The following is a 12,243-nucleotide window of genomic DNA, read 5'->3' on the forward strand; positions in this document are numbered from 1 at the left end:
TGCCTCGAGCTTAAACCCACCTGTATACATACTATCCTGCTGCTTATCTTTCCATTCAACTCCATACTCCCTGTCGCTTTCACTTTCCCTTCCCCCCGACTCACTAGTTTAAGGTCCTACTGACTACCCTATTTATCCTTTTCGCTAGAACACTGGTTCCTGATCGGTTCAGGTGGAGACCGTCCCAACAGTACAGATACACCCCCTTCCAAAACTGATGCCAATGCCCCATGAAATGGAATCCCTCTTTCCCACACCAATCCCTTAGCCACATGTTTACTTCCCTAACTTTCTTATCCCTATGCCAATTGGCACGTGGCTCGGGCAGTAATCCGGAGATTATGACCCTTGAGGACCTGCACTTCAATTTCCTTCCTGTGCTTGATAATGCCTGAACAGGTCCTCTACCCTAGCTTTGCCTATGTTGTTAGTCCCAACGTGGACCACAACAACTGGATCCTCCCCCTCCAATATCTTTTCAAGCCGGTTGGAGACGTCCTGCACCCTGACACCGGGCAGGCAACACACCATGTGGGACTCCCGATCCGACTTGCATAGGATACTATCTGTTCCCCTAATTATAGAATCCCCTTTAACAGCTACTTGTCTTTTTGCTCCTCCCTCTTGAATGACCTTCTGCACCATGATGCCATGGTCAGCTGGCTCATCCTGTCCACAGCCCTTTCCCTCATCCGCACAGGGAGCAAGAATCCCATATCTGTCGGACAAGATCAAGGGGTGAGGCTCCTGCACTCCTGAACTCAGGATCCCCCTACCTGCCTCACCTACAGCCACACACTGTTGTCCCTGAACACTTATTGAATTTGAATTACTTAATCTACTGGGTGTGACTGCCTCCTGAAACAGAGTCCAGGTAACTCTCCCCCTCCCAGATGCGCCACAGTTTGAAGCTCAGATTCCAGATCAGCGATTCTGACCCGGAGTTCTTCCAGCAACCAACACTTGCTGCAGATGTGGTCGCTGCTGTTCACAATGGGATCAGCCAGCTCACCTTTTCAATTTCCTTAACCGAGCTCTAAATATGAGCAGAGTTTGATTAATAGTTTCAAAGTAAAGCAATTGTCTTTACTTTTAATATTAAGTAATCCATATTTGACTTCTTTGGTTTCTTTCTTAGACAGAAAAGGAAAACTGTCAGGATAATACAATGATTTTTCACAACCTTGCAAAGCATTGCCACTTGCCAGGTGTTAGAGTTGTGCATTACCCTGATTTGTATTGCTCCAACATTGGAGTGCCTTCGCCCTAACATTCTGGATTTCTCCCCCCAAAACTCTCCACTCCCGTTTCTTTAAGAGGAATTGCTCCTTTGGAAGCCTACAGGAAAAATCTTGGAGATAAGGATATTGGCTGCCAACTGGCAAGAACCCTCTGCCAGCTCTTCACATCTCATGCTGTTCCATTCAAGAGCATGACAAGCTAGAGGGAGGCTTTCCATGTTTCAAGGACCTTAAGATAAAATGATGGCAGAGGCTGGCAGCTCTATTGAACTGCACTGTCACCGAGAAGTGGTGACTGCTGCAGATGTGACATTCACTGAAAGCCAAGGATTGTAGCTGGATCCTAGGCTAGGAGTGAATGACAGGGAAGAGAGGTCAAGTGTTGGGGATTTTAAGGAAGACGAGTCAACAAAAAAAAGTCAATCACTCTCAACAGCTCCCTGCCCCATATTTGTAATGGTCTGAAAGGTAAGGCCCATCAGCCGCTGGATTAATACAGCTGTTAATTTCACACTTAAAAGGACTTAACTGGTTGTAAGAGGGGGGCAGATATCCATTGATCTTCCACCATGGAGTTAATCAGGGCAGAGGCAGGAAATTAGCAAGGTCACCACCCTTCTGCCTAGTCAAATGTCACCCATATTGCTGACACTCAGTTGGGGGCTGGAGGGAGAAGCGTAAAACCTTTTGATCGAAGTTTTAGTCTTCTCTCCCATTATCTCCTCATGAGATTCAATGTTATGTTTAGTTTGTATAAAACAGCGACGCAACCATAAGACGACTTACAACATTAAAGTTGATAAAATGCCAATCGTTGCTGGACCTTCCAGAAAAGGATAATTGCTCTCCAAAGTAGTAAATCACAATAAAATATACAATCACATTCTAATGCATAATTAGGCCATACCGTAACAGTCCCATTGGCGTCGTTGTTCGGCCAACGCTTGCATTCGATTCTTCACAGAGGATACTGGGTTTGCATTCTGATTCACACTTTGTTCTTCCTGAACCCCAATTAATGCAACAGGTTGACTTGGAGGATATTGTGTAACAGGATTTCCTAGCTCTTCAATCTCTGCCCCAGGGACCGGAGTTTCCATTTTATCTGAACAGCGTCGTTTGGATGGAGAAGGCTTGGTTGACACTTTCACTACATTAAAAAAGGCAAAACAAAAATGTGGAGAACTCTGCCACTTCAGGAGAGAATAAATACCATAAACTGGGAGATGGAACAAGAGGAAAGGATATATGTTTAAAATTATGATTTAACTTTTATCACTAGATTACAGAAAGGTTACAGTCCATAAAGGGGGCTATTCGGCCCATCGTGCCTGTATTAATTTGTTAGCTAAAAATCATGTCCTTGTGCCAATCTCCTGTTTTACTGCTACACCCTTGCACATTGATTATTTGGTTAAAAATCATCAATCATTCAGGACCCTCCTGAATGCCTCAATTGAACTCAGCGCTCAAAAATATATTTAATTCCTGCTTTTCTTCCAGTCAGAGGCTAGAGGCCAATCTTGCTTTTATGTCTTTGCCCCCTGGGATTTTCTGGTCAAACCACCTTCAAATTTCTCCAGACAATTGTCTCTCCCTGTGGGAATATGTCCACATTATGGTAATATTACCACAAAGTACAGCACTTTTGTGTGACCACAATTTCTACCATTATTTATACTGGTATAAAGAAATTCATATTTATTGCAGAATCAGTATTCACTATTGCCAACATATATGATCGTTCAAAGTAGGCTTTATGCCTTACTTCAAATTCAAAGGCTTGATCTAGCTTTCAACTTGCCCTAATAGGTGAAACAGAAATAGGCGATTTGGGCCAGGCTTGCCATATCTGACCTTACAGTTGTAACCATTGCTACCTATCCTGATTCCATTTCCCTTTAACACCTGCACCTTCACCATCTATCCAATTTGAATCATTAAATGTTGACAATTTCTGCCTCAACCTTGGAACCCCAACATTGACCTTGGAAGTGAATGCCACATCCTGATAACTCTTTGTTGAAAGGAAGTTGTTCCTTTTTTCTGTTTTAAAAAGCTTAACATTTAATGTTGTAACCATGGTCTCCTACTCTTGACCCATCACCACCTGGAAACAATTCTGTCCTGCCTTTTTATTACTTTAAACACTTCCAAAGTTTTGACCCAGAAATCTGTTGTTCTTCTATTTCTTGAAGACATATTTCATACAGAAGATCAGATAAAATGAATCATTAGTTAAACATTAGATTTAAATGTGCAACTAAATGTACATTCTGCCATGCTAGAGTGCACAGCATCAACATGTTATGCCACTGAGCATCCTGCAGATCAGGAATTCCACTTTGGAATGGAAAAAAAGACAAACATACCATTCAGTCAACTGGCTCAAAGCTCAAGAGATATAATTTCAGCTGATATATTTGCATGTGGTACAATAGGTGGCATTGTTAAATCCAAAGTCACAGTTAGGAGATTTGATGATCACACTGCATTGGGTTGCCAAGTCCAACATAAAGTGGAAACGGTAGTGGCTCAAAACTAATCCCTAGGATTCCCAAACAGCTTTCCTTCCACTGACTCAATTCTTGCAGCTTATACAAACTGTTCTTTGTCAACACACAGGCTGTATCCCAATTATCCACAGCATTAGCCTTGATTAATCATCTTCCATTTTGAACCTGGATAAATATTTTTGGAAGTCTAAGTAGAATACAGTGTTGCAGCTACCACATCTCACTACTATGTCTCTTCAAAGCTGTCATGGAGCTTGTTCAGCGAGGACCTTTTCCTTACTGAACTCATTTTGGCAACTCAACTAAGTTATAATTGTACTGTTAATCATTAGGTTTATGACTCAAAATCAATTTGATTAAAAGGTGGAATGTAAAATAAAATTAACAGACCTTAAATTACTAGCAGCTGATTCATCATCCTGTTTAATAAAAAGGTACCACATTGACTGATTTTTCAATACTGGTAACTTCCCAAATGTCTTTAATACCATTAATAACCATTAATACAAAGTTTCTTTCCTAGTTTCCTTCAGTAATCTGCAATTATTATTCTTAGGGATTTCAGTTTCTTAGCTCTTTTAGCTTGTCTCAAGGTTCCTTCTCAGTCCAATCAACATCATAATATTGTCATTTGAAGAGGGTTTATCTTCAGGCTTTCCCTTGTGAATGTCCAGAATGTTTAAATCATTGACAATCCTCATACATTATACCTCATCTCTGCAGCTAGATGAAAAAAATCTACTCTTTCATCACTCTGACATACCCTTGTATGTATCTTAAAACACCAACCATTTTCTCCTTGCACGATTTATGGAGGTTATTTTCTCACTAAATCATTTCCAATGCGCTTATTAATCCATTTAGGATAATTCTTGTTTACTCTTCCCTTGCTTCTCGAGTACATACTTGCCCTGCATGCTCAGCACTGTATTTTTAACCAACCTGTTCAGCCATGATATGACAACACTGGGATTTGAAGCAGGCCTTCTGTCCCAGAGGTAGGGACATTGCCTAATTGACGCACCTCAAGAACCCTCATTTAAGGTGTTCCACTAAGATAGTTTAATCATTCTGTCCAGATATGTCTAGAGCAGATGGCTCTTGAATCCAGGCCATCTGGCTCAGCAGTTGAGGTACAGTGGTATTGTCCCTAGAGAGTTATTGGCAAAACTTATAGTCAGAGTGATACAGCACAGAAACAGACCTTTTGGTCCAACTCATCTGCGCCAACCAGACAGTCCAATCTGACCTAGTCCCATTTGCTAGCATTCATCACTCCAAACCCTTCCAATTCAACTTAACATCCTAAACTTTGTGATCTTTTGAGGCGGTTCTGCCAACTTTGCCAGAATGTGCTGATTTTGCTGGAACTCTACCCCAATGTGTTCCATTGCTCCCTTATTCAAGTTAAATTAGTCTTTTTAAGATTAAATGGCCAGTTCTTCAGTAAGCCTGAATACCATCTCAAGTTGAACTTCATTATTCAGTGTTTGCTTTCCTTTATGCTTCACAGCTTCAATATTAAATTGATACTTTCATAATTATTTACACAAATAAAGGCTGGAGATTAGTATTATCTCAATCTAAATACATTAAAATTAAGTCATCTTTCAGCTGCTTAGCCAATGGCATATATATAATATAGAAAACATCTTCAAATTTCATGTCTTAGTTGATTTAAAATTTTAGATACATGGCTAGTTAAGAGTTCACAGACAACATGTGTGTCGGGTACGTAGCCTAACAAGAAATATTCTTTCATAATAAAAGATTACAGTTTCTATTCACTTCTGTACTATAGGACTTTTTTTGGTCAGAATCAAACACATAGTAAGAAATCTTTTACCTTCCTCAGTAACTTCCAATGGTTGGTTGCTAGCCTCAGACAAAGGTTCCCTGGATCGTTTTACAATTTGTCGAGCAGCTGCTGTGGGCCTCTCAGCCATCTTCTTCTGCAGATTCTCTCGCCGAGCCCGAGTTCGCTCAAGTAATTTCTAGAATAGGTAACAATTCATTGTATTCTCCACAGTCTTGCATAAAAGTCATTGATTACATAATGCAAGCACTAAGCAAATTGCATCACTTCATTGAATTAAAACAATAAGCTTTTATTAGAGGAAAGACAAGTGAAGCACAAAAACTGCATTATTTCTAAAGTCAAGATGTGTTAGGCTAAAACATGAATATTGTTTTGAAAGAAAACATTTTTCAAGCACAATATTCACGTTTTAGCACATCAGGAATTATAAAGTATAAAATCACATCATTGCTCAAGTCACTAACTTACTATCAGCTTGGTGAGGATTAGTAGGTTCTCCATACTAGTTAGGTGCAGTGAAAACAGGTGAAAAAAAATCCTCAGATGAAATGAAAAAGGTATTCAAGCCATTTTATCCCTCCACAGATGTCTGACAAACTGAATAGTTCCTGCATATTTTGCTTTTATTTAAATTTCCAAAATTCAAAGCATTTGCTTTTAAATACAGAATAATATCTGGCTGGCTACAATGCTGTTTTTCTCGTAGCATATTGGCACCAATACAACAAAAAGGCTAAGCGGCAACACTGGGTACACACATGGTCTAATGAAGGATATCATCCAGTACTTTCAGCTCCTGCCTGATAGACTAACAAGCATCAAATTATATTCATAAAAACAACAGTCTGCATTGTCACAAGAAGTTTTGTCATATAAATTAAAAAACATTCTGTCACAGAAATTAGAGCAAAACCAGAAAATTTCTGCCAACAGATTAAAACTGCTGAAGATAGTCACATGGAATCTCTTACCAATTTACATTTTGCAAATTATAGTAATAAAATTAGGAGTACAGAAAAGGACAATAGTAAGGTTTTCACCTGTTAAGCCCAAGACATCAAGGGAATGTTTTTTCTACACTTTTCCCTTTTCTTAAAATCCTAGGCAAGGCAGACCAAAAGGTGCTCACCAAAACCCTGGTTTTCAAAGTCCAATTTCTAAAATTAACCCACAGCAAAAAGGAGCAGAGATGAACAAAACATTCAAAATATGGGAGTATTGCTTTGCCACTCCATCCACCCATACACCGGCAGTCACGAAGCTTTATTTACTCCAAAAGACATTAAATATCGTTTCAAGTGAGTTCACAGCTCGCCAGAGGTGAGTAATTGTTTTTGTCAGTGAAAAAACAAAGTTGCTGGAAAAGCTCAGCAGGTCTGGCAGCATCTGTGGAGGAGAAAGCAGAATTAATGTTTTGGGTCTGGTGACCCTTCCTCAGAGTTTTCTCAGTGAGCTGTGCCTGGGCCCAATAGTTTTCTTTCTTGCAAAAGATAGTCTATCAGCCAGCAACTTGTATTACCAGAGATGGAGGGTCTAAGGAAGTCTGACAACTCAATCTGGAGTCCGATTCTCCTTCTGGTGGTCAAACAGCAACTGTCTTGAAAAGCCAGGATTGCATTTATCAGCAAACTCAGATTTCAATTGTGATTTTAAAAAAAGCAGGCATTTCAGGTACTGAGGGCTTAGCTTAGTGAACTAATTGGAAGGCTCTTAAACTAACAGCATGGTGTTACATCTCCCAAGAGAGTCTGCAGAGCAAGGTGAAGAGGTAAACGTAAACTGTTAATGTCTTTTATTTAAACATAGTAGGTTTTGATGTTTTCTTTTGTCCTGGGCTGTGGGCCTGGAGTCACATGCAGTCTCGAAGAACGGCAGATTATTTCCTTCCCTAAGCAATATTAGCAAGATAGATGAATATTTACAACAAACAACAGCAGTTACACAGTGGTCATCAGACTAGCTTTTTATTGAATTCAAGTTTCACCATTTGCCAAGGTGGATTCGAATCCACGTGGTCAGAACCACTAGATTACCAGTCGAGTGGCACTATGGCATACAGGTAAGGAGGTGGAGGTAGTGGTAATGTCCCATATCATTATTTCATATGACCGTCTTAAAGGTATCTTGCCTAACTGGAATGGAATCTATTTGGAAAGAAACTGTTATGTATGTAACTTCTCATGTACTAAAATTGTTTTCTTTTAAAAAAAAAACTTGAAAGTTTTAGAAGACCAGCTCAAGGTAATAATTAACTTCAGGATCAACAGACGTTAACCCCACCCCCCCCGCCTCCCCCCCACCCCGAGTATAATGATGAATGTCAGCATGAGGGTACCTTTTCTAGAAAAAACTGTCAAACAGACTCATTAAAATTAGGCACTGTCACTACAATGAATGCCTTTAGGAAGGATCCTGAGCAAGAGAAAAGGTCACGTCATTGATGCATTGCTTGAAGATGGACACAACTATGAAACCACTGTAGAAAGCTAACAATAATTACATGATTGAAGTAGTCAACACTAAATACTATGGTCAGAGAACTGTAATCAAACCTAAAAAATCTACAACTTTTTCACACTAAGAAAAAGCTGTCCAGCTTTTCTTGTTACTATTTGCTTTATAACACTCAAGGGAAATTGGGCACATATATACTAGAAATATGGTTTCACAGCCCATACCAAACTACAGAAAAAAAAGTGACCAAAGAGATTACACAAAATCAAAAACACTGGCAGCAACAGAAGTGTTAAGGTGGACAAACGGAAATGCATCAATAATATTCACTGTCAAATAAGCAAGTCACGATTTTCAGAGGATGAATAAGTATTCCATGTTGTTACTCCCATGTGTCAAGGTTAAAAGAGGCCCAAAAGCTTTTTTTTCAAAAAATTCACTCATGGGATATGGACACTAGAAGGCGATAAACTGAGTTCTTGAACTGCTGCAATCCATTTGCTGGAGAGTCACCCACAATGCCATTAGAATGGAAGTTCCAGGGTGTGACTCAGCAACACTGAAGGAACAGCGATATAGTTCCAAGATACGACAGTAAATGGCTTAGAGGAGATCTTGTAAGTGGTGATGTTCCCACGGATCTGCTGCCCTTGTCATTCCAGATGATTGTGATCATAGGTTTGCAAGATGTTATTCTAAGGGGTCTCAGTGAATTTCTGCAGAACACTTTGAAGATGGTACATAATGCTGCGACTGAGCATCAGTGGTGGAGGGAGTGAAAGTTTGTGAATGTGATGCTAATCAAATGGTGCTTTGTCAAGGATGACATCAAGCATAAAATGTCTTGAAAACTAGAAGGCACACACTAGAAAATAAAATAAAGACAGTATGCAATGTCAACATATTACCACCACACATCCTAACGTCTTGTACCTCAATAAGTGGCACTCCACAGCATAGAATATGAAAGACTGTCACAGTGTATGACAGATCATCAATTCAGTGAAATAGCAAAATCACAATGCAATACTAAGCTCATCTTGGTTTTGCAGTAGCAAGATTACCAGTTGTGCACAGATCTCAGCATAGCTACAATTTATGATATTTAATCATACCCACTGTGGCAGAATAGACCGCAGACAGCATTCTGAAAGGGTGTGACTTTGAAGTGAAGTGAGATACAAGCCAGGTACCAGGATGATTACATCTGAGGCACTCAGCAGATTATCCAAGATACGACCAAGATATTCCCCTTAATCTACATATTAATGGTGTAGACTACAAAAGTTGAAGACATTTTCAATGTCAATAATCAGTTCCAAGCAGCGACTGCTGAAGATGAGCAATAAGAGTTGCAAAAGATGGCCAGGGATGACACGAAGGAATTCAGATATTTTTGCAAAATAATGACAAAAGCCATTTCGAAGACATACGAGTCGTAATTCCAAAAACATGACACCAAAATATCATGTCCATCTTACTCAAGAATATATAGGTATTGAAATTCAAGAGGATTAGCATGCGAATGCTGGGCAGGGGTGAATTGGAAGGACTCGTGAATGCAAAGGAGACATGCCAAACATATCAGCAGCAAAAGAAACCTCTATATCTAACATGATGTTCAACCATTCTTTGTATGTGCAAGGGGGGGTGATTACATCCATGTGGTGGATTACACCTTTAAATTTCCCATTGTTTAGCAACATCGTAACACAATCGCTCATGCAATCACTGCTATTTTCAGTATACCGGAATGCAGAGTGTCTGGCAACAGAATGTAGTCTACTGACAAACTGACAAGTTTCAAGACAAGTGGGGAGTGGCCACATCACTTTGGCACCCCACTATTCAAGCTATTGAATCAATTAAGTGTCAAGTGGCGGAACAGGGTTTTTGCATTAAAATTCTCCATTTCTGCCAATGTCAGGTGGGCTCTTCTTCAAAGACAGAAGAGTTTAAAAAGAAGAGACACACGATGAGTGCACAGATAGGAAGCCACCAAACTGCACAACGGTAACAGTATTTGAGTTACAAACTCAAATACTCAGATACCAGCAAGGACTTCTAGAATCTGCAACCATGCCTGATCATAAGTCATTATTGATTGTAGTATTGCATTGTGAAGTAACAGAGCGCAATGTGTGGGACAACAATCACGGAATAAGAGTAGGGAAGTAAACTCTGATAATAAAGACTATACAGTGATGCTGAGTGACAAGAATCAGCAGCAAAACAACAAACAATGGAGAATAACACATACCTCTTTAGACAGATATAGAACCACTGGATCAGGATGAATTGCCAAATCTCCAAAGTGCTGTAGTGAAGTTTGAAACATTAGTCTTGTAAAATCTGTTTTATCTATTTGTGACAGGTACCCACTGACAACATATTTGCTTGTATAGTTTTCAGATCTTCAGGAAAGGCAGCATGCTATACTACATCTCACTATCAGAGAGACTTGCTCATGATATCATGACCTTACACTAACAGAAGCTTTAAAAGGTCTCATCCACGGAATCACTCGATGCAAGTCATATTCATCATACATAGTACTCTTTATTTGAAATTGTAAAATTTGATCAGCTTGTATTCAATGTTCAGAATTGTAACAGGTTTAAGTCCCCAACTATTACATGTAGTTGTAAATACTATTATTGCAATATGTTTAAGTTTACTGCGTGTTTAAAAGGGGAGATGACAGCCTAGTGGTATTACTGCTGGACTGTTAATCAAGAGACCAGGAAATATTCTAGGTACTTGGATTTGAATACCGCCTCAGCAGATGGTGGAATTTGAATTCAATCGTGTCTTTTGATGACCACAACTCCATTGTCAATTGTCGGAAAAATCCATCTGGTTCACTAATATCCTTTAGGGAAGGAAATTGCCATTCTTATCCGGTTTGATTTACATGTGATTCCAGACCCGCAGCAAAGTGGTTGATTCTTAACTCCCCTTTGGGCAATTAGGGATTGGCAATAAATGCGGGCCAGAGACGCCCTCATCCCATGAATGAATAATGAATCTAATTACTTGACCTCAAACTTTGCAAAACCCTATTAATTTTGAGAAGTAGATGGTACATCAATCGTGAGTTTAAAAAAACCAAAGATCTATTTATATTCTTCACAATGTCAGAAAATCCCAAAACTCTAATCTTTTCAATTTAACGATGCTACCTTGATACAACATCAGCTCAGGGTTGTCACAAAGATTTCAATGAAATGTAGCAATGAAATTTGATGACGGTTTTTAGTAAGAGAGAGAAGCTATAAATAAAATGTATCAAAGAGAAAGAAAAGATCAAGAAACCCACGACTATTATAAATTTCTATTTGTTCACCTCACCACCTGCTTTCTAAGGATATCTGATTTTCACTGTTGACAAGGTTGAAGACATGAAATCTGGAACTGCAAACAATCTTGGCATATTAAGATATTAAATTTAAAATTATATTTAATCAAAAAGTGAGCCAAATTTAAAATTTAGATAACAAAGTGTAGAGTTAGATGAACACAACGGGCCAAGCAGCATCAGAGGAGCTGGAAAGCTGACGTTTTGGGCCTAGACCTTTCTTCAGAAAATATTTAAAACTTATCAGGATAGTCTATATTCTTGAGGTCTAAAACTGAAAGTTACTACTTCTTTATTGATATGTTTATACCCTCAAGGGGGTTACACAGGTAAAAACACTTCTGAAAAAGTCCAAGCTGACATCTGAAACTTTCCAACTGTGCAATTTGGCACACACCACTTTCCACTGATTCAGGAAGAATGTTAACAATCAGCTGCCTTGAAACACATACCAAGTCTACTAATCAGCACTACACCAGAATATTTCGTTGAAGCAGCAGAGTCTCATTTCTCAAGTATGTTCAATTTGGCATGTGACTCAAAATTCAAATCCTATTGGAGTAACTGACACACTGCACCACCAATTCAAACAACTGGGTGAGGTGACATGTACAATTTGAAAAGTTTCATTTGCAGCAGTGCTTCCCACCCTTTAAAGATTTAAATAGTATCCGGTCTTTAATCCACAGAAGTATTAAAAGCTACTCCTATTGGAAACAGAAAACATTTTAAAGCAAAGTTACTGCTTCTTTTCCAAATAGGTTAGAACAGAAAGAGGAAAACAAAAACAAAACAAAAATTGCAACTCATTGACAGTACAACACAGTCAGGAAAGCCAAAATACAAGTAAACCAT

The 12,243-nt window shown here is 39.1% G+C and overlaps 1 protein-coding gene across 2 annotated transcripts in view; it reads right to left on the reverse strand.

Moving 5' to 3' along the window:
* The window catches only part of anln (anillin, actin binding protein), a 95,842-nt gene that overhangs the window by 77,966 nt on the left and 5,633 nt on the right, over window positions 1-12,243 (reverse strand). For both annotated transcript variants that reach the window (XM_059653013.1, XM_059653015.1), the window contains exons 3-4: window positions 5,604-5,751; window positions 2,149-2,391 (exon numbers count right to left, since the gene is read on the reverse strand). In XM_059653013.1, the coding sequence (XP_059508996.1) occupies window positions 2,149-2,391; window positions 5,604-5,751 (391 nt within the window). The remainder of the gene's footprint in view (window positions 1-2,148; window positions 2,392-5,603; window positions 5,752-12,243) is intronic.

The sequence above is a fragment of the Stegostoma tigrinum genome, chromosome 2 (assembly GCF_030684315.1).
Source record: "Stegostoma tigrinum isolate sSteTig4 chromosome 2, sSteTig4.hap1, whole genome shotgun sequence".
Lineage (NCBI taxonomy): Eukaryota > Metazoa > Chordata > Chondrichthyes > Orectolobiformes > Stegostomatidae > Stegostoma > Stegostoma tigrinum.